Genomic DNA, 18,458 nt, shown 5'->3' on the forward strand with positions numbered 1-18,458 from the left:
AGCACCCAAATTTACAAAATGTGACAGCAAAATGTACCCTCACATTCCTACTTGGCTCTAGCTGTTACCATTGGTTCAGAGACATTTTTGATACTACAAAGGTATTTTGAGAAAAAGTTTGGTACGCATAAGGGGTTAAAGACGTATCAAATTCAAACAGTGCCAGATGGAATCACATTTAAAAATCTCACGTTCAGTTCAGTCACAAAGGTTTCAGATGCTGTCCCAGTTGTACTGTACCTTAGAACACCACTGAGCTCTGCAAACCTTGAGCTTCCTGTTTTCAACCCAGTTTCTCTAGAAACAAGGAAAGATGTTGCAAAATGTTATTTGCAAAGCTGTAAGGCTTAGCTGGTCTGTCAGCAGATACAGAACTTAACCATTTTAGTTTATGAATATTTAAAATTTTATGCCTTCATGATTAGTAGACATTTTTAGATTTACCAAAAGATATAAAGGAATGCTGTAGTCTCATTTACAACATTACGATGTCATATTTATGCTCATATAAGACATTCTTGCTCGTATTTCATGAATCAAGAAAAGGAATGTGTTAGTTTTCTTCATTTGTGCCAAATAGAGCTGCCTTTGTATCAAAATGCTTTTAAGTGCACCATGCTTCAGAAGTTCATTATGTGTTCGTTACACATCAAGGAAATAGCAGATTTATTTTTCATCTATTTTAATCTATTTTCTTTTAATTCTATTGCAGATTTAAAATATTTTGTAATTCTATTACAACTTTTCAATAAAATCTCATTACTTGCTCAGAGTAAAAATGTTTTTAGGAGTCTTTGGAACTCAGTGTCTGATTCAGTTACAGCTGCACACTTACAGTGTAGTCTTTGAATGTGAGGTACTTTGTATGAAGTGTTCTTCATAAGTCTGCTGGCTTTTTTGTGTTTAGGGTGAATTTCTTGCACAGCCAACTAAAGGCAGAGTATGAAGGGCTGCATTCACACACTAAAGAGCTGAAAACCTCCTTGAACAACTCTCAGCTAGAGTTGAATCGTTGGCAGGCTCGCTATGATGAGCTGAAAGAACAGCACCAGTCCATGGATATCTCTCTGACCAAGCTGGACAACCACTGTGAGGTGAGTAGCTATAGGTACTCCAGCTGCTGGATTTCTGTTAGAGTGCTGACGTCCAGTGTGTGAAGTTCTTGGTAAATGATATATATAAAGCCAAGCCATGGGTTTGTAATGGCACCTTCATATACTTTAGAGTTTATCAATTTATATCCTAGGTTGCTGTGTTATTTGTGTTAGCTTAATTGTGGTGCACCTTCAGGGAAGCCAACTGCAGAGAAGAGATTCATCTGTCTGTCTTGTTTAATAGCTGCTGTCACGTCTAAAGGGAAATCTGGAAGAAGAGAACCATCATCTTCTGAGTCAGATTCAGATGCTGAGCCAGCAGAATCAGATGTTACTGGAGCAGAACATGGAGAACAAGGAGCAATATCATGAAGAACAGAAACAGTACATGTAAGAAAACAGAATTGTGAAGCCTGAAGAAGTCTTTTAGACAAGCAGAATACTAATCATCTATCAGTAGAAGAAGGACAAGCAGGGGGATGATCAATCTACTTGATATATATCTAGAGAGGGGGACGTTTAAGAGATAGATGTGATGGGGAGGCGCTACAAAATTTCTTTGCGTTGCCTTACCACAAAAGGATGTTTAGGAGACACCTGTACAAGCACAGCTCTTTTCAAATAATATAGCTGAACCCATGTGGAAAACGTAGCTTTCAAAGGTGGAATGCTAGACCCATTGATGTTTCTCAAATGGTTCTGAAGAACTTGGAAAATAGCTGAATTGCAGCAGAAATGTAGTCATATTAGAATATCATAAATCTGTTACTTTTTCAACTTTCATGCTTGTTGCACAAAAGTCACTGACTCAGCACCAAATTTGATAGGCTTTTGCATTTACCCTCTCTAAATAGTGAAATGAGCTCAATAGTGTTCTGAAGCTTATGTGGCAGGAAGGTATTTCAGTCTCGGTGGTCTTTTGCTGCTCTTGGTCTTCAGGGTTTTGTTTGTGCTGAATTTCATCCAGATAATTCAGAAAGTGCTTTTTTTATTTTTTCCTCACAGTGATAAATTAAATGCCTTAAAGAGACACAAGGAAAAACTTGAAGAGAAAATAATGGATCAGTACAAGTTTTATGATCCTGCTCCAAAAAAGTAAGTCCCATTTGGTTTCAGTTCTGCTATTGATTTTGTGAGGGCAAGAAAGGGCTCTCCGTAGTGGGAGATAATTGAAATTTCATCTTAATTAAGGACAAACAGTGTCAAATCCACTTCTTTCTTTACTCTCATTCCACAAACTGTTCCCAGAAGCTGCAGCCGTGCTTTAGATTGTTTTAATAGAGAGCACAGAGCCTTAACAATGGTCCTGCATTTTATTACTGGAATCTGAAATGGTGTTAGTTGGAAAAGAGTCACTTTGCCCTGCTGTACATCGTGTTGTCGCTAGTAGGCTGACCACAGTGATTTGAACTGGTACATGTCCGAAGAGATGAAGACTCATCCTTTCACTTTTTAGGAAGGTGAAATTTCTCTGGGATTGTTTTGTTTTAAGTCTGCATTGCAGCACAGTAGTTAACCTACATAGATCCAAAGCTCAGTGATGGACTTGACTTAAGCCTGTAACTGAAAGAAGCAAAGGCTTGTGCATATCAGAAGGTATCAGTTTCTGTGCTTTCAATTCAGAATGATCCCAACAGAAATATATGAGAGTCCATTTTATCAGGAACTATGGCATATGAAACTGTTAGGTGAAATACTTTGCACAGATGTATAGATGGGGGTACTCGTGGGATTGTAGAGGAAGGGACTACAGGAGAGACTAAGAAGCTTCAGTGTTGATAGGTCATTCACTCCTAGTGCTAAAATGATTCTTGAGCTGGTGGTCAAGTAGGAATTGGAAGTTTTTGCTAAAGCCTTAGAATATCGTAGGTTGCTGCCACCAGCTCTGAATTCATGGAGGGTGTAAGATACTGGATACTCGTAAGTAGTAATCTGTCATGCTTCTCAAAACTCCCACTAGGGGACAGTCTTGCTGTCTATTACAAAACAGCCTCTTACAGGTGTTTTGAAACTGCTTTATCACCAAGGCTGGATGAACATCCCAGGAAAATGCAGCGACCCTATATAGTGACTAAGCAGCAGTAGGACCTTCAAGAGCTGCTGTTCCGTAGAGTATATCAGTCCATCAGAGAGAAAACATATATATTAACAACAACAAAACAAAAAAACCAACCATAATTCCTCCATAAACGGATCTAACTGATACCCTTAGCAAGAGGAAGAATTTGTCCTTAAAGCAGTTTTCGTTACTTAGTCTGTTCTTGTAATAGACCTTTTCATACAGTTGAAATGTCTTAGTGTGGGTCCATATGTGTAATTTAGGTTTCTAGCAGAGAGAACAGTTGTTTTTCCTCAAAAAAAATCATGCTCAAGAAATACTTCTATAAAATTATTTTGACTTTGAGAGAGAATCAGATCAGAAGCTTCTGTGGAATTCAAGTTGTGGCTTTCCAACCAGTTAAAAGTAAAAGTATAGCAAGATGGCTTTAGCATAGCTGTAAACTTCTTAGTGTATTTCATGTAGTGTTTTTGAATCTCACTCACAAAACATGCTTCATTAGGAAAAACCACTGGATTGGAGCCAGAGCCTTAGTCAAACTAATCAAGCCAAAGAAGGAGACTGCAAGGGAGCGGCTGAAACCAGCAGCAGAGAGTCCTCTGTGGCATCCTGAATCCCCAGAGACAGTAAATTCACCAACTGCTTCCCAAAGACTGAAACATCAACAGGAGTCTCAGGATAATACCTCTCAAGGGTCAAACTCTATGGAAGAGAGAGAAAACCCTGTGGGTTCTTCAAATAAAGGTAAACAATGCCCAGCCAGAATTAATGAGTATGTTTTTGATCTAAGGTACAGGATATGTTGATACCTCTGTGATACATCATATAATTTTTTGTTTTGTTTTGTTTTGTTTTGTTTTTAAGTAAACTAACACGATTGGTTTGTTTTACCTTCTTCTTTTCCTTACAGCTTTTGTACATAGTTTCATAGTTAGTCTGAATGTATTGCAAGTTACTGAGTAAGCTGATGGAAATACTTGATTTACGGGGGCTTTGCAACAAAGCAGTTTAAAGTTGGTCCATGCAATTTTATAGCTTATTACAATTTGCTCTTCCAGTGGATAAAAGCTGATCCTACAGCCACTGCCAGGAGATGGCGCACATGCAAAAGAAATAACTTAGAAAATGCTAATTTATTGTAATCTCGTATTGTTTTGGAAGATGGTACAGTGTTTTGACTTGGAATAGAATTATTAATTTCTTAATGTAAAATGATTAAATGAATTTTGGAACACGAAGAGGAGCATAAGGAAGACAATTATTTTTTTTTTTTGGTAGAGTTAGCTTTTAAAGTAAGTCAGGTATTACTAATTATGGGGAATTTAAAAGAAAGCTCAAAATAAATATCCTAAAGTGTTTATATAAGTTAATACAAAGCCCAAGCTTCATTTATGCTGTTGAGATCACTTCTGTGAGGCTCTATATACAGTGTTTTGTCTTCCAAGGGTACTTTTCAAGAAACAGTTTTGAACTTCATCCCTAAGTAGTAATTCCTCTATTCCCACTGGGAAGTGGGGGAGACAGAAGGAGAGCAGCTGAGGAGGAGAGAGCTGCTGTTACAAACTACTCCAAGTGTCTGTTGGGTTTAAGTTTTTTCTTTGATTGGGTTTTACATTTCCTTTTCTCCATACTATATCTTCAAGATCTTTGATTTACTTCAATTAATGCATGTCCCAAATCATCCGTGTGGTTCCAGGATATGTTAGAAGTGTTTATTGTGCATCTGAAGTTCAACCTGGGAATTCGGACTTGGGTTTCTACAAAACAAGTCCCTCACCAAGTGCCAGAGATAACAAAGTCCCTAGGTTTTCATTCATCTTGATTTTATATGAAACATGCTTACATTGAGATGACGACCATCAGTACTAAGGCTTAGAAAACGTCTAGGAAATTTGAATGTATATAATGACCAAGTAGCACCTTAGACCTATTTGATTTTCTCTTTTGATTAAAACATTTTGTGATCTAACAGTTATTTCTTAGTGGGGTTGCTTATATTTTATGCATATTTGTTAATCTATGCATTGAGGTGAGTCAGATTAACTATGACTAAGACATGTTAATCTGAGTCCTGTAAATGTGTTAGTCTGCATAGCCTAGTTCATTTTTTATTTGCTGTGTAGTATTTAATCTTTATTAAGCTTTATTCACAAGTTTTTTTTTTCACTTTTTTTTTTCTTTTTCTTTTTGGGATACCTGGGTGATAACAATTTAGCTGCGCAGCGCAAAAAGATTGCCTTTTTCAGAAGCAAAAGCAAGGATAAAGAAAAGTCTCCTAAATCTCCACCGAATCATCAGTCTCTCTCTGATCGGCTCCGGTTCTGGTCTTCTTCCGACATCCCATCTTCTCCTAATGAACCTCTTTCTTTCTCGGAATTGGGAGATTTCTAACACCTTTTCTTTAGTATTTATTTTCATCTACTTCTGACAAATATTTTAAATGAAAAAAAAATCCTACGTGCCTTAAAAGAACACGCACTGTAATAGAAACACTCAGCATGCCTTTACAGTACTCTAAACACAAGCACAGATTAGTGAACATGGACTTAAGTTATCCTGTAGAAGATGAATCACTATTGTACACTGTGGATCATTTCTTCAATGCAGCACAATTTTAGGGGACCTCATGGCATACAGTTTGCGTATGTATATTGGCTGTGGTGCATGTTATAAGTAAGTGCAATTGCTCTGCGCTTCCATATTTCCTTGCAATCACATACTTGCAGCATGTCCAGTTAGTGTTGAACTGATCTGCTGTTGCTATGCTTTCTACAGTGTTACAGTCCTATTAAAGTACAAGCCTAACATATAAGAAGTTTCAAATCCTGGAGATTTTTCCAATATTCTGTGCAACTAAATGCTAAAAATGGCAATTTTTTAAAACATCGTTATCTTCTTCTAAATAACATATCTCTAAACGTAGAGTAAAAGCTACTGGGAAAATTATTCCCTGTAACATCTCTTCTTGTTTGCATCCTAACCTGCTATTTAGAGAGTTTTTACAAATCCAGCTATGAAATTCATCTTGGATTGAGCATAAAGTTAAGGTTTCTGCTGCTTCAGTCTGGAGAGATTTTTTGGAAGAGACAAGTAGGTTTGTTCTCCTGAGATGGGGAAAAGCCTTCATCATGGATCTGTTGCCTAGAATTCTTACTGCCTGATGGTTTCTACCTGGTCACTACCTGGTGGCTTCTGAAACGAACTTGTGGCTTCAGTCCCTGCTCCATGTCAGAAGCGCGTACATCCCAGGCAACATGCTCATGGGAGACCTCAGCACAGAGGCTGAAGGATCTGTCTCATCTCCATTCTCACTCCAAGAAGTGGCACAACCAAGGGCACTGGCAGAGAAGCCTGTTGCTGCCCATTTTGGGGTTTGTAAGAGTGTTAGTCTCCAGGGCAATTGATAATTCTGGCATATATGGAAGGTGTTAAGTGCATCTTCAAAGTCAATGAGAAATGCAGATTTTCATTGCCAGACTTTATCCGGTAATTGCCCCATAGAAGTGCCATCAACTCAAATTCTGAGAGAAAGTACAGGCCCTGTGCTATGGAGCCCACACAGACTGTGGGGTACAATGTTGTTTCAGAAGTAAGCTTCCAAGAGTCATCTAATACGACAGTAACTTGGCCTGTTTTCTCTAATACAGCTTTGCTGCTACTCTGTGCTTTGAACTAACTGTCTGTTGTCTCTGCAAGTTGTTGTTTTTGACCACTGCGCTCTGCTGTTTTCAGCATTCAATTAGTATTAATTGTGTACTCACTACAAATATATAGGAAACTAGAATCTTGCATCTCAGTAAAGCTGTTTCCCATAGTGAATTCCTTAAATTTTGTTCTATTATATGGGTGCCTTAAAGCATTACAGCTATTGAAGTAACCCACCTCATCACTAGGAACAATGTGTTCAGCTTTCTGAATTTAAATAATATTCTAGTGGTTAGTTTTTTGTTGCTTTCATGTTACGATCCCATGAATTCCACCTAAAAGGCACTGTAGCAGAGCATCATAAAAGCAGCAGAGTTTTAACCTTGAAGAGACTGAGCTCTTGCCACAGCAAAAACTAAACCTGAAAGCAATTATCTTAGTGCGTGAATCATGATAGTTAATTTCCAAATCAACGTTTTTTCTCTTCAAACAAGAGTGCGCCTTCTGTCACTCTTTCCTCATTCCATTTTATTACTGAAGTAAGAGCTTATAAAATGTACCTGCGAGGAATAATATGATGGGAATTTCACACCTCAGTTATTTTTTCTGCATTCATGTCTTTACTCCTTTTCTTCCTCATTTCACAGTAACTGTTGCATGTATAATATCAACCCTCCCACTGGCACTAAGCAGCCCTTGTCACTCCCACACTTTACAGAGAGCACACACGATCGAAAAACTGGTGGCAGAAATTTCCTGTTCAATACTGAAGTGTTTATGGAAAAGCTTGCAAAGCTAGCGCCTCTGTTGTGCGTTTTTTGTGCCTGCTTGTCATGTTTATATGGGCAGATAAATACAAATCTCCTAGTGCTAGTTTTCATAGTCTCGTATTTATTTACCTCTCTCCCCCTCAGTGTTGGTGGACCTAAAGCAAAAGAGGAATTCCCATCATGGAGGCAGCAATGATAATGTTGAAATCTCAGCAGACTCTGTATCAAAGCATGGCTGTGTGGAGCTGGGTCCCAGGACTTACTCGACATCTGCTATTCACCTGCACACTTCCACTCCCATCTCCAGGCTCCAGAGCAGACCGAAAGGTGTGTAGTGCATTTGATCTACCAGCTGTTTGTATAAGTCATGCTACTTTTTAGTTCCTACCTGGATGAAACATGGCTTTTGTGGCATTTAAGTACAAAAACAGAGCCCACATATTTTCATTCCTGCGTTATCTGCGTAACGGTGATCAGATACAGGGTTTTCTTGCTCTTTTAATGCCATCAACTTGACATTTGGATGTTAGTCAGTTGTCCCACGGTTCCCTGCCCAGGGACTCATAGAAGTGGTTAGAGGGTGGCTGCTCTTCTAGTGCTGGCTCTATAAAACTCCCGTGATCACTTCGGTCTTTTAGTTTTTTATGCTGCTGAATCCATTGGAAACTGACCTGAAGGAATGACCTTTCTGTGTGCAATATCGCCTTCTAAATTTTATGTTCTTTTTAGGCTATAATTCAGAAGATAATCTAAGTGAACAGTCCCCTGAGGTAGAGTTTGCAAGCACCAGACAGCATGGTAAGCTTGTAGCATACACAAATGCTCTAAACTTCTACATTAAAACTTGTTTTATTGCATCCATGTGAGTTGTCCTGGAATGTTTTAGTTAAATAAACCTTATAGGATGAGTTGTAGTAATACAAAACCATTTGGGGAATGTAGGTCTAAATACTTTTATTTTTCTCTTGAGAAGCTTATGATGGATGTTTTCCCAAAATAATTTTTCAAAAATAATGCTGACATTGAGACAAGTTGACTTGCCTCAGCAACAGGCTCTTCAACGCATGTCATACAGATTTGTTGCTGATTTTTCTGAACAATGTTTAATTCCTTTCTTAAGCAAGTGAATCAAATATATATATGTATATATATTGGGGAAAAAGGGAGCGCATGGTGAGAACAGAGGTGCAGCAGCAGCACTGTCTGCTCAAAGATTTTTAGAAGACTTCATTTGCAGCCCGGTTACCTGCTTCTTCCAAAGAAACAAACTGAGAAGGAGACAGGCAACTTGCTACAAGCACTTATTTATTATCTATGTTACTTTTTTTATAGTTGCTGTAAAAGCATATTTCTTTGTGCAAAAGATCAAAGTGAGAAAAAATTAGGTGATCCTGAACAACTTGACTTGAGAAACAGGAATGATTTCTACTGTGTCCAGACTGTCATCCTCTGTGTGTTATGTTGTTAATGTTTTCCAAGTGACTTAGTTGCACAGGTCCTATTTTCAGAAGGCAGGCTGCAGCCAACTTCTTTAGAAAATCAACAGAACTTCAGATCTGTTTGTTAAATGCTGGTTTCATGTTTTTCAGTATCCAGGCCAAACAGTCTAGAGAGCAGTCGAAATGCATCCAGCAGTAGTTCACCACTCAATTTGAAAGGTAAAGCTTTTACAGCTGAGTTCTAGCAAACAGGAAGTGAAATTACATGAAATTGTATGCAAAATGCTGTTTTCCTTCCAGTTGAATTTGAAGACGGTTGTTTTGAATTTGTAATGGTTATACAATCTGGACATGGCTGTCTTGGGAATCAAAACAATTCTGGCACGAAGTATTTTTCTAAGACTGATTCTGGCAAGGGATGGTTGTTTAAGGGAGGCAGTCTAGTTTTGCTTTAGTCTGACTGGCATCATATTGTGGGAAGTAACAGGCCGCTCTTTAAATTCTTTGTACAGCAACACGTCTCTGCTTCTTACTCTGAACACAGCTTATGTAAGTAATCAGTGCACTCAAGACTTGCTAAACTTATTAGTCCTTGAAGGGTAAATGAGGTCTAGCATTCTGGAAAAATCTGCTTTTTGCTATCCCACTGCCAGGTTCAAGTAGTTGTACTTGTTTAACATAGGGCCCTAAAGAATATACTGAAAGACATTTGCTAGTGCTGATTTTTCAGAGTTTTGACTGCCTTGAGTTCCGTGAGAGAAGACAAATATTGCCTGTTGGGAAGTGTCCCTAGATCACAAAGTTCCCACTTCAGTAACTACTGAAATGAGGGGAAAATAGTGACTTCAATGATATTTATGGTTTTTCTCAGGTTCCTTAGATCATATCCATGGTCGAACTGAGAGCCTCAGCAGTGAAGATATGGTGCCAAGCAGAGAGGCACCAGCCTTGCTCCGAGACAACTATCGCTATCACTCTGCTTCTGCTGTCTTAGGCCCTAGCAACAGGCCTGAGTCCTCCTTCCACAGGAATGGTTTGCTCTCTCATGATACACCTCAGAAGAGTGCTTCATCTCAGTCTTACACAGGCAGGCAACGGTCTGCCTCACCTGGCAGTGAGATGGTAACCTTGGAAGAGTTCCTGGAAGAGAGCAGCAGGCTATCCCCACCAAGCGTAAGTAGTCATTCTGAGGTGCTGCAAAACTGATCAAAAACTGATGCATGCAGGGGCATGAGGTTTTATGAACACTAGGAAATATAAGAAGATCTTTGTATGTGTGGAACTTGCAGAGAGGTATCGAACCTTGCAAATTGACAATTTGAAGAATGAACCTGTTAAAATAACTAAGCCAAGATTAACTTTTGAGCAGTGTTTGCTGATTTATTTTGATGAAATGGCTATGGCAGGTCATGCAAATAACTCACTGCAAGTAGTATGTATTGGACTGCTTGGACTTTTTAAAAACAAACACTTGTGGTTAAGCTTTCATATTATAGCCTCAATTCTGAACTCCAGCTATTCTTATTTGTAAAAGGATGAATTTTCTGTGTGATTTTCAGCTGCTAAATCCATAATTACATATGAAACCTATAGTTTTCACCAGAAATGCAAAATGCGCAGTTATTAAAACCATTTCATAAGCTGAAAATACCATCGTTGCATTTGAGAGTGTGTTCTTTTTGAAGGAAGTTTCCAGTGCTTTCACCGTGCTTTGTGTGCTGACTGGCACTGTTCTCTTGGTTCTGTGACTGCAAGAAAATGCCACACTCTGAATGCTTGGTCAGAAATGAAATACTTGTTTTCTAGATGGCATTTGTCTTGTACTGCTTAGACATGCTGTGCAGTAGTGAAGTGGTGCAGTATCAAGCATGTTACTATCTCAGGAACAATTCCCTGATAGTGTAAGTGAACAGGTATTTCTGTTCAATGAATACCTTGGTAACAGCACTGAAATCAGCAGAGCTGTTCTGTTTTATGACACCGGTAAATTATAGTCCTTGAAGTTTCAGAGCATTACTTAAATATGCTTCTTATTCACTAATTATCCAAATAAATTTCATAGCTTTTAGATGTGTTTAAAATTTGATTTGATTTTTTTTGTCTGTAACTACCTGACCATGTCTCCATTTTCATTCTTTCTGTCATCCTTGTTCCTTTTCAGCGTCGGCGCAGTTTAGGGAGTGAAATGATTTCATTGCACCAATTTCTGTTAGAAGCTGATGCACTGTATCCCTCTTGCTACTCCCTATGTCCTCCCCTCCGTCAGGAACCTTCGCAGTCACTTGAATCGGTCCTCAGTCATTCATGTCCCGACAGCATGAGGCACAGAACAGGCAGGGGAAATAGGAGATCCACTTCACTGTATATCCCCAGGGTATCCGTTGTTCTTGCTATGAAGGCAACAGCTTCCAACTTACCCCACAGCTTTTGCTAGCATATTAATACCTATAGAAGCATATTGTAACTCTCAGCTATTACTTAAAAGACTAAGTTTGTGAGATCACTCGCATTACTTGCTCATAAAGTATTCCAGTGCTTGTACATAAACACACTTGATTTTGGAGAACAAGTAATTCTGTGATGTTAATGTGCTTAACAGCAGTTTAAAGTGAAGTAAAAATAACCTTAACATTGTAACATTTAGTTGAGCATAGAAATTTTCCAGCTGCATTTGAACTACTATCACTATTGATAGTGTTCACTTCTGGCAAATACGTTCTGTAACTGGAAGACATGGTTGGTGCTTTAATGACGTGAATATATTAAGCTTTAACGTGCTCCTTAGAGAAAAGAAATATGATTCATGAGCTTGTTTTAGTGCATTTTTCATGAAGAGCATGTCCTTTAACTGTTCTGAGCATGCCTCCTACTAATAGTCCAGTGGCAGCTGATCAAACATCACCATTTTGATTTGCATGGACTATCCCAATGAAATATTCAATATACATTTTCTTTTACTGCCAGGTTAATTGTCTGACTTGAAATTTGCAAGCTAATCGTGGGCAAGCAATCATTTCTCAATTATTATAATGATTTTTTGGTACATTTCATTATGTTGTACGCGCAGCTTTTAACATATATAATATATTGACTGGGAGAGGTGACAGAAATCGATAGAGAAGCTATGAAAATTTCTTATAAAGCTAGCATATCTACCCAAGGTTTTTTTGTTTTTTTGTTTTTTTTTTTTTTTTATATCCCTGATATTACAGTAGTGTGTTATCCAGAGTAATTGTATTCTGGAAAATGACAGCCCGTCTTTTATATCTGCTGATACCAATGGCTGCTGTCATCCATATGACAGTGATGTTACAGTGACAGTGGCTGATGTCAAAAGAGCTGCTGCCCAGGTTACTAGTGGGGTGAAATTTTCTAAGTTTATGACAATTAATCTGGCAATCAGGGCTGTTGCAATTAATTATGATGAGCATGTTACTCCTTGATTTGAATTTATGTCCATTGTATGCATTTGTATCTTCCATTCCACGCTTCAATATAAAATCTGTGGTTTTATGTGGGTTTCTTGAAATACGTGGGAAGGAAGATTGTCTGAATGAAAAGCTGTGCATGATTCTGTGCTCAAGTCGTGTTGTCATTAATGTAGCATGTGCATGTTTTTTCACACCAGGATACCTCCAATAACAGAGATGATTTGCTGAGTGATTATTTTAAGAAAGCAAATGAGCCTTCAGCTACTGGGAACCTGCTGGTTCAACCATCCAGAAAGGAGGCTGCTAAGATGCCCACTAGTCATGCTTCTCCAACTGTAAAGATGGCCATCGCCAGTGAAGAAGGAAGAACGACTAAGCCCGGAAATTACATGAAGCCAAACCTCAGACAGGTCGAACCCGAGCCTCTGGCAAGCTCCCAGGGGTCCCTTAAGCTTCCTCACACACCACAGCACCAACCCACGAGTGGCATGCGGCAGACGGCACAGCCACAGCAGCCTGGAGCTGTGAGCAGGAGGAGTACGTCACTGAGCAGGGCGTTCAGCTTAGCCTCTGCAGACCTCCTCCGAGCCACCGGCCCGGAGACATACAGGCAGGAGAGCCCTCAAAGATCAGCAGCAGAGCTGCGTGGGGGCAAGGATGCCGTCAGTCAGACTTGTAGAGCTTCTGTGCCAACAAGCTCCCAGGCAACCTTAAGAGAGAGGCCCCAGTCCGCAAAGGTGGCAGGTTCCTTGCAAGGTGTTGATTCTCGTTGTCGGCAGCTTGACGCAAGGCGCCTTTCCCTGGCCCCACCAAAAGATGAGAGGCCACTCTCCTTCCATCAGTTTTCTGCCTCACCCACTGCTTCCACCAGCAATCTGAACATGCAGCAACAGGAGCGAGCGAACCCTGGGCAACACTACTCACCCACACCACACACTCCCTCTAAAGTCAAACCTAAGCCAGCCCCTCGTACTGGGGAGGTGGCCACAGTGGCCTCTGTCAGAGCTGTTTCCAGCAGCACTGAGGGAAATGCTTCCCTAGGGCAAGGCCAGGGCGATGTCCTACTTACCAAGTGCCAGGGTAAGTTGCCAGAAGGCAGCTGTGGGGCTATGGAGGAGCCCATGAGAGGAAGCAGCTCCAACAGCACTCCTGGATCTCCAGACCCCCAGGGGGATCAGCAGACGGTTTGGTATGAGTATGGCTGTGTGTAACCAATGGATGCAGCTAATAGTGTTTGTCATTGCTGATACCGGGTAGCATTTGTCTTGACACTGTGCCAGGTCTTAAAAGGCACTACCTGCATGCTGTTCTGAATGTTCTCTGGGTACTGTTTTCTAGTTGGACAAAGTATGATTAAGAGAAACAAGGAGCAAAACCCCAGCCCTTTTTTTTTTACGCTGTTGTGCCTGAAACAAAGTGGAAGCCTGACCTAATCCCACAGCAAGCTTGGAACCTGATTCTTACAGGTGCTGAGCATTCCTCACTCCAGGAGAAGCTTAGCAGGGTCCTCTGTCATTGTTGCATCTAGCAACCCTTCTACCTGCATTAAAGAAGAGTTTCACAGATGATTTGTTTGTGCTGAAACCAGCTCTGCTATTGATAAATAACTTAAACCATAGTGAAAAGGTCATATAAAAGCCAAACTTCTCCCCAGAAGACATAACCAGACACTTGGCTTAAGTAGCTTGATAGGAAAGCTGAAGATCAAAAGTGTGTGGCGTTAGCCATGGATCTGTTAAAATTAGTTCTTGCCACAGTCACATTGGTGATGCATAGAATTCAAGGGTCATATCTTAACCTTCCCCACTGTGACTGTCAAAAGACAGAGCGAAGGGTTAATGTTATCACCCCACTGCCTTCCCTACATAGCTGCAGCTCAGTGAGTTTTTGACTCTGAAAGCCAAGTGGTGCTGCCTTTTGAAACTTGTTTTATCTTTTATACACACACTGGAACTAATGCAGCCTTTTCAGGGGAGATGTCATTTCAATTGTAAAGGTGGCATCTCATGTACAAAAGTGACTTGTAAGTATGTATATAAGGAGCTCAAGTATTGTATAGGAATGCTGTGTAAATTGTATTATTACATCTGTGTGCATGACAGCCCTAAGTGATAGTGGGATTCAGTCTCTTAGAAATCCCTGTTGTGTCTCCCAAGAACTTTGCTCAGTATAGAAAGCAAAATAATTTTGTATACATGTGAAAGAAATATACTTTAAAAAATCTATTTATGTGCAGAGAACTTCCTTGTACGTTTCTGTCCAGGGTGTCATCAGTTGCTTATGTATATATGATCAGATGCATATCTTTAATTCTATTTCATGTTTGTAAAGCTCTTTTTCTTGGAATAGATTAAATCCTCCCTCCTCTTCTCCCCAGTAATATTTGTTTTGCTGGTTCTGATTTAATCTAGTGAAATCTAAAACTGATTCAGCTAAGGATGTTTTTGTTATCTAGTATGTAGTAATCCCATTCTGGAAACTACAAAATTGTTTATAATAAAGATTGAAATAAAGCAGATTGTTGTACTGTTTTTTTTTTTCTTGGAAAATATATGAGATTCATCATGTTGGATGGAGAACTGTTTGCAATAGGTTTGTGTAAGCCTCACCATTGATTCATATCTCTGTGCAGCAGAGTTGCATTTGTTTCTACAATGTTGCCACAGAAGACATATCAGAAATCTTTGTTTGACCAAAGCCTTCTTATTGAAGACTTTAGTCAGACTAATCAGGCAAATTAAGTGGCTGTAGAATCAGACTATCAGATTTTTAAGCTTCTGTGACCACTTCAGATAGTGCTAGGTATGCTTCCATTTTCACCAAGTTTGTGCAAACTGCTTCATGCTTAACTCTCAGAGAGCCTTACAGAAGTAGGAAATTACTCATCTTTGAACATGAAAGAGAATGACAAAAGGAACTTTCTGCCTTTTCTGCTATATAAATGCAGACCACAGTTTAGCAACAGCGTTAAAATGATGTGTTATGCAGCAGTTTTTCAAACTACTGAGTGTCCTTGGTCAACTGAAATTCCTTTTCCAGAAATTCGCTCTCAACTTTCATACTCAGCCAGATCACTGAAGGCAAAAGACTGGTGTTTCTTCCTGGTTTCGGTTCCATTTTGGAGGCATGCACTTGACTGCCTGACAGGTTGGACTGCTGAAGAATTGACCTGTGAGTTGCCAGTTATTAGTAGAAGCAATTTGCTAGAAATACTTATGTAATCGCTTAAACCTTATTTGTTACTTTCTGAATTATTTACAGTTACTTGCTTCCTCAGTTCCAGTGAGTTTGAATAAAAATACATATTTTTGAATAGAAATAAAAATACTTATGTAGTACATTTCAAGTATGGGATAAGTTTAAGTACAGACACTATAACAGAACAACTGATCTTCAACATCACAGCCTCCTTTGGCTTCTTGTTGAAGCACATGGTGCTGTGGTGTTCAGGCCTTCCTGAGTACATGAAGAGAAGTTGTATTACAGGAGACAGTCCTGCTGTGGCATGTGCATACATTTTGCATTCCACTCGAGTAATTCACTGTTTTTAACTATTCTTTGATAGACTCAGTGGGTCCCAGGTCAGAGTGCTGCCATCGCACACCATCAGGTAAGAGAATCCAACAGGAGGGAGGGAGAGCAAGGCCTGCCTGTGTTTGAGGTACTAGTGCTCTTTGCTTTCTTGGTGGGATAAATGGGTGTTTCTATGTCAAAGCTAATGTGGGAGAAAAGTTGGTTGTGTTAGAGCATGATCAGCAGATCCTTCTGTTGCTGGATGGAGGAGCAGGCTGGGTGGTGTGAGGTGGCGGGAGGTGCCAGGACAGGCTTCTGCGGGAGGGGCAGAGCTGCCAGAGCCACCTCAGGCTTCTTTCCTTCCAGAAGAAAAGGGGGAACAGTCATAAAGTAGTGACAATGTGGTGTGCTGAGCCTCAGGGAACTGGGACTCCAGAGCCCTAGACTGAGCACACGAGGTGTCCCAGCCCCACAGGGCCGAGTGCTGGAGGAGGCTCTGACACTTCCTGACCGGCTGGCACAGGCCTGCTTGCTGCAGTGTGCTGCTAAATAATGCTGTGAATGGTTCTGGGTGCAACCATTCAAGTAATGTTGTCCAGTAGTGGAGTATCTCAGTTCATATATGTGGCTTGTGGATCCTGTAGATCATGTTTTCTATTAATGGATACATTTTTGGAGGGGATCCCACTCAGATAGGCAGCTGATAGCAGATAGGTTTCTGAGAAGGCCGTGCTGTTGGCAATAGCCCCTTCTCTGCAGTGCGTTCAAATTGAAATCAGCAAATTTGTTTAACGCGAGGAAACAAAAATTGCACACTGCATATGACAACGGTATTTGCTTGAAGTACAAGAAACAGCTGCTGTGCAAAGTACTTGTGGGGAATCACATGTTCTGCAGTGATGGAGTATCTCCTTATCAAGAAATCTGAAGTTGGATCTTTTACAGTGCAACCTTGTCATGGAAACCTTCTTCCTATCAGATGTTCTTCAGCTGTTCCACAAAATTGGGATCTAATGGTGAAGGGAACAGCTTCTCTGATTTCAGTTAGTTGGGAAGGCGTCCCTGCCCACAGCAGAGGGGTTGGAATTAGATGGTCCCTTCCACCCCAAACCATTTTGTGATTCTATGGATGTGAAATTGCCAGAAAAGAAATAACGGAATCTATCCGTGAAAATGGCTAAAGAGTACTTTATTTAGAAAAATGACATACCACTGTAAACCATGAGGTTAGAAATCATTTCTGATCATCCAGATGTTTGGGGGGCATATTAAAAGTTCAGCCAAAGGTGAATGGAAGAAATGTTGCAGAAATTGTTGGTTCCTGTGAAATAACCTATAACCTGGATGCTAATCCCTTGTCCTCTTCACATCCATTGAACAAAAACCTTGTGGTGTAAAAGCCTGAACACAGCTGCAATGAAAGCATTTGAATTGTGGTTTTGATTTTTTAGATGGAAAATAAAAAAAAAAAAAAAAGAATCAGTTGCAGTAAGCTTCATGGAAAAAAATTGCCTCTTTTCCCATCAGGGTTGTGAAATATCAGGTCCTGACAGCAATGGAGATGCTAAAGGCAAGGTGGAAAACTTGGGAACATTACGTTGCTACGTCACCAATGCCAGGCAGAATTAACCTGGCTTAACAATGTAGTGTGAAATAGTTCGGTTTCTAAAAATAACAGATAAATTTCTCATTATGAAGGGTTGCTACACTGGAGGAATAGGATCTGCTATGAGGTCCATCTTTAACCCTGGTATTAGGGGCTGTCACGAGAACTAAGAGGGAATGGCATCAGATGGAAAATGGTGAGAAAAATTATTGTGATTTAAGAAAGTGTTTGCAGGCAGGAGTTTAAGGTGACTGGGATAAGTTCTGGAAAAGTAAATGATCTTTTTCCAGTCAAAAGGGTTTTTCCAAATGTAAAGGGAACAGTAGACAGCAGAGAGCTGCTATTTAAAAGGTTGTTGAATGGGAGAGCCTTTAAAAGGCTAATTTGGGCCCTAAAGACAGTGAACCATGAGCTGATGAAGTGTGACATAAAAAGCTGAGGTTAGTGCAGATTTGGAAGATGGTGAAGAATCCTGTTAAGGAGTAACATGGCTAAGTGGGGAATGGTGGCAGGGTATCTGTGCTTACCCCTCCTCAGTCAGTGGAAGGAATAGTTTATTGACAGTTTATCAAGTTTATCTATATCTTATCTTCTCATATCTATATCTTCTCATCTCATCTTCTTTCCTTTTCTCTCTCTCTCTTTTTTTTTTTCTTCTTTTTTTTTTTTCTTTTTGGTTGGGGGCAGGGAGGGAATAGATTTCTGCTGAGAACAGGAGAACGAAAACGTGGTTATTCCACAGAAGCTAGGAACTTAAAACATATCCAAAACAAAATACCAAATGCTATGGAAACTAATGTCAGCTCACTGTATTATTCCCAGATGCTATTCTGATGATCAGCTCTAGTTAAAATACTTGCATATTTTTAGTGAAAGATTAGAAGTGAGGATTATGTGGCTC

At 39.9% G+C, this 18,458-nt stretch overlaps 1 protein-coding gene across 3 annotated transcripts in view; it reads left to right on the plus strand.

The window, feature by feature from the left end:
* CCDC88C (coiled-coil domain containing 88C) overlaps positions 1-14,954 on the plus strand; it is a 91,330-nt gene extending 76,376 nt beyond the window's left edge. Inside the window, exons 22-31 of one of the 3 annotated variants that reach the window (XM_032188120.1) lie at positions 908-1,094; positions 1,339-1,484; positions 2,100-2,189; positions 3,656-3,897; positions 7,713-7,895; positions 8,298-8,366; positions 9,158-9,226; positions 9,879-10,180; positions 11,169-11,381; positions 12,636-14,954. In XM_032188120.1, coding sequence (XP_032044011.1) covers positions 908-1,094; positions 1,339-1,484; positions 2,100-2,189; positions 3,656-3,897; positions 7,713-7,895; positions 8,298-8,366; positions 9,158-9,226; positions 9,879-10,180; positions 11,169-11,381; positions 12,636-13,649 — 2,515 coding nt within the window. In that variant the 3' untranslated portion in view covers positions 13,650-14,954. The remainder of the gene's footprint in view (positions 1-907; positions 1,095-1,338; positions 1,485-2,099; positions 2,190-3,655; positions 3,898-7,712; positions 7,896-8,297; positions 8,367-9,157; positions 9,227-9,878; positions 10,181-11,168; positions 11,382-12,635) is intronic. The other 2 variants (XM_032188118.1, XM_032188119.1) reach the window with 2 other exon arrangements.
* The last annotated feature ends 3,504 nt before the right edge of the window (positions 14,955-18,458 follow it).

This window comes from Aythya fuligula, chromosome 5 (assembly GCF_009819795.1).
Source record: "Aythya fuligula isolate bAytFul2 chromosome 5, bAytFul2.pri, whole genome shotgun sequence".
Taxonomy (NCBI): Eukaryota; Metazoa; Chordata; class Aves; order Anseriformes; family Anatidae; genus Aythya; species Aythya fuligula.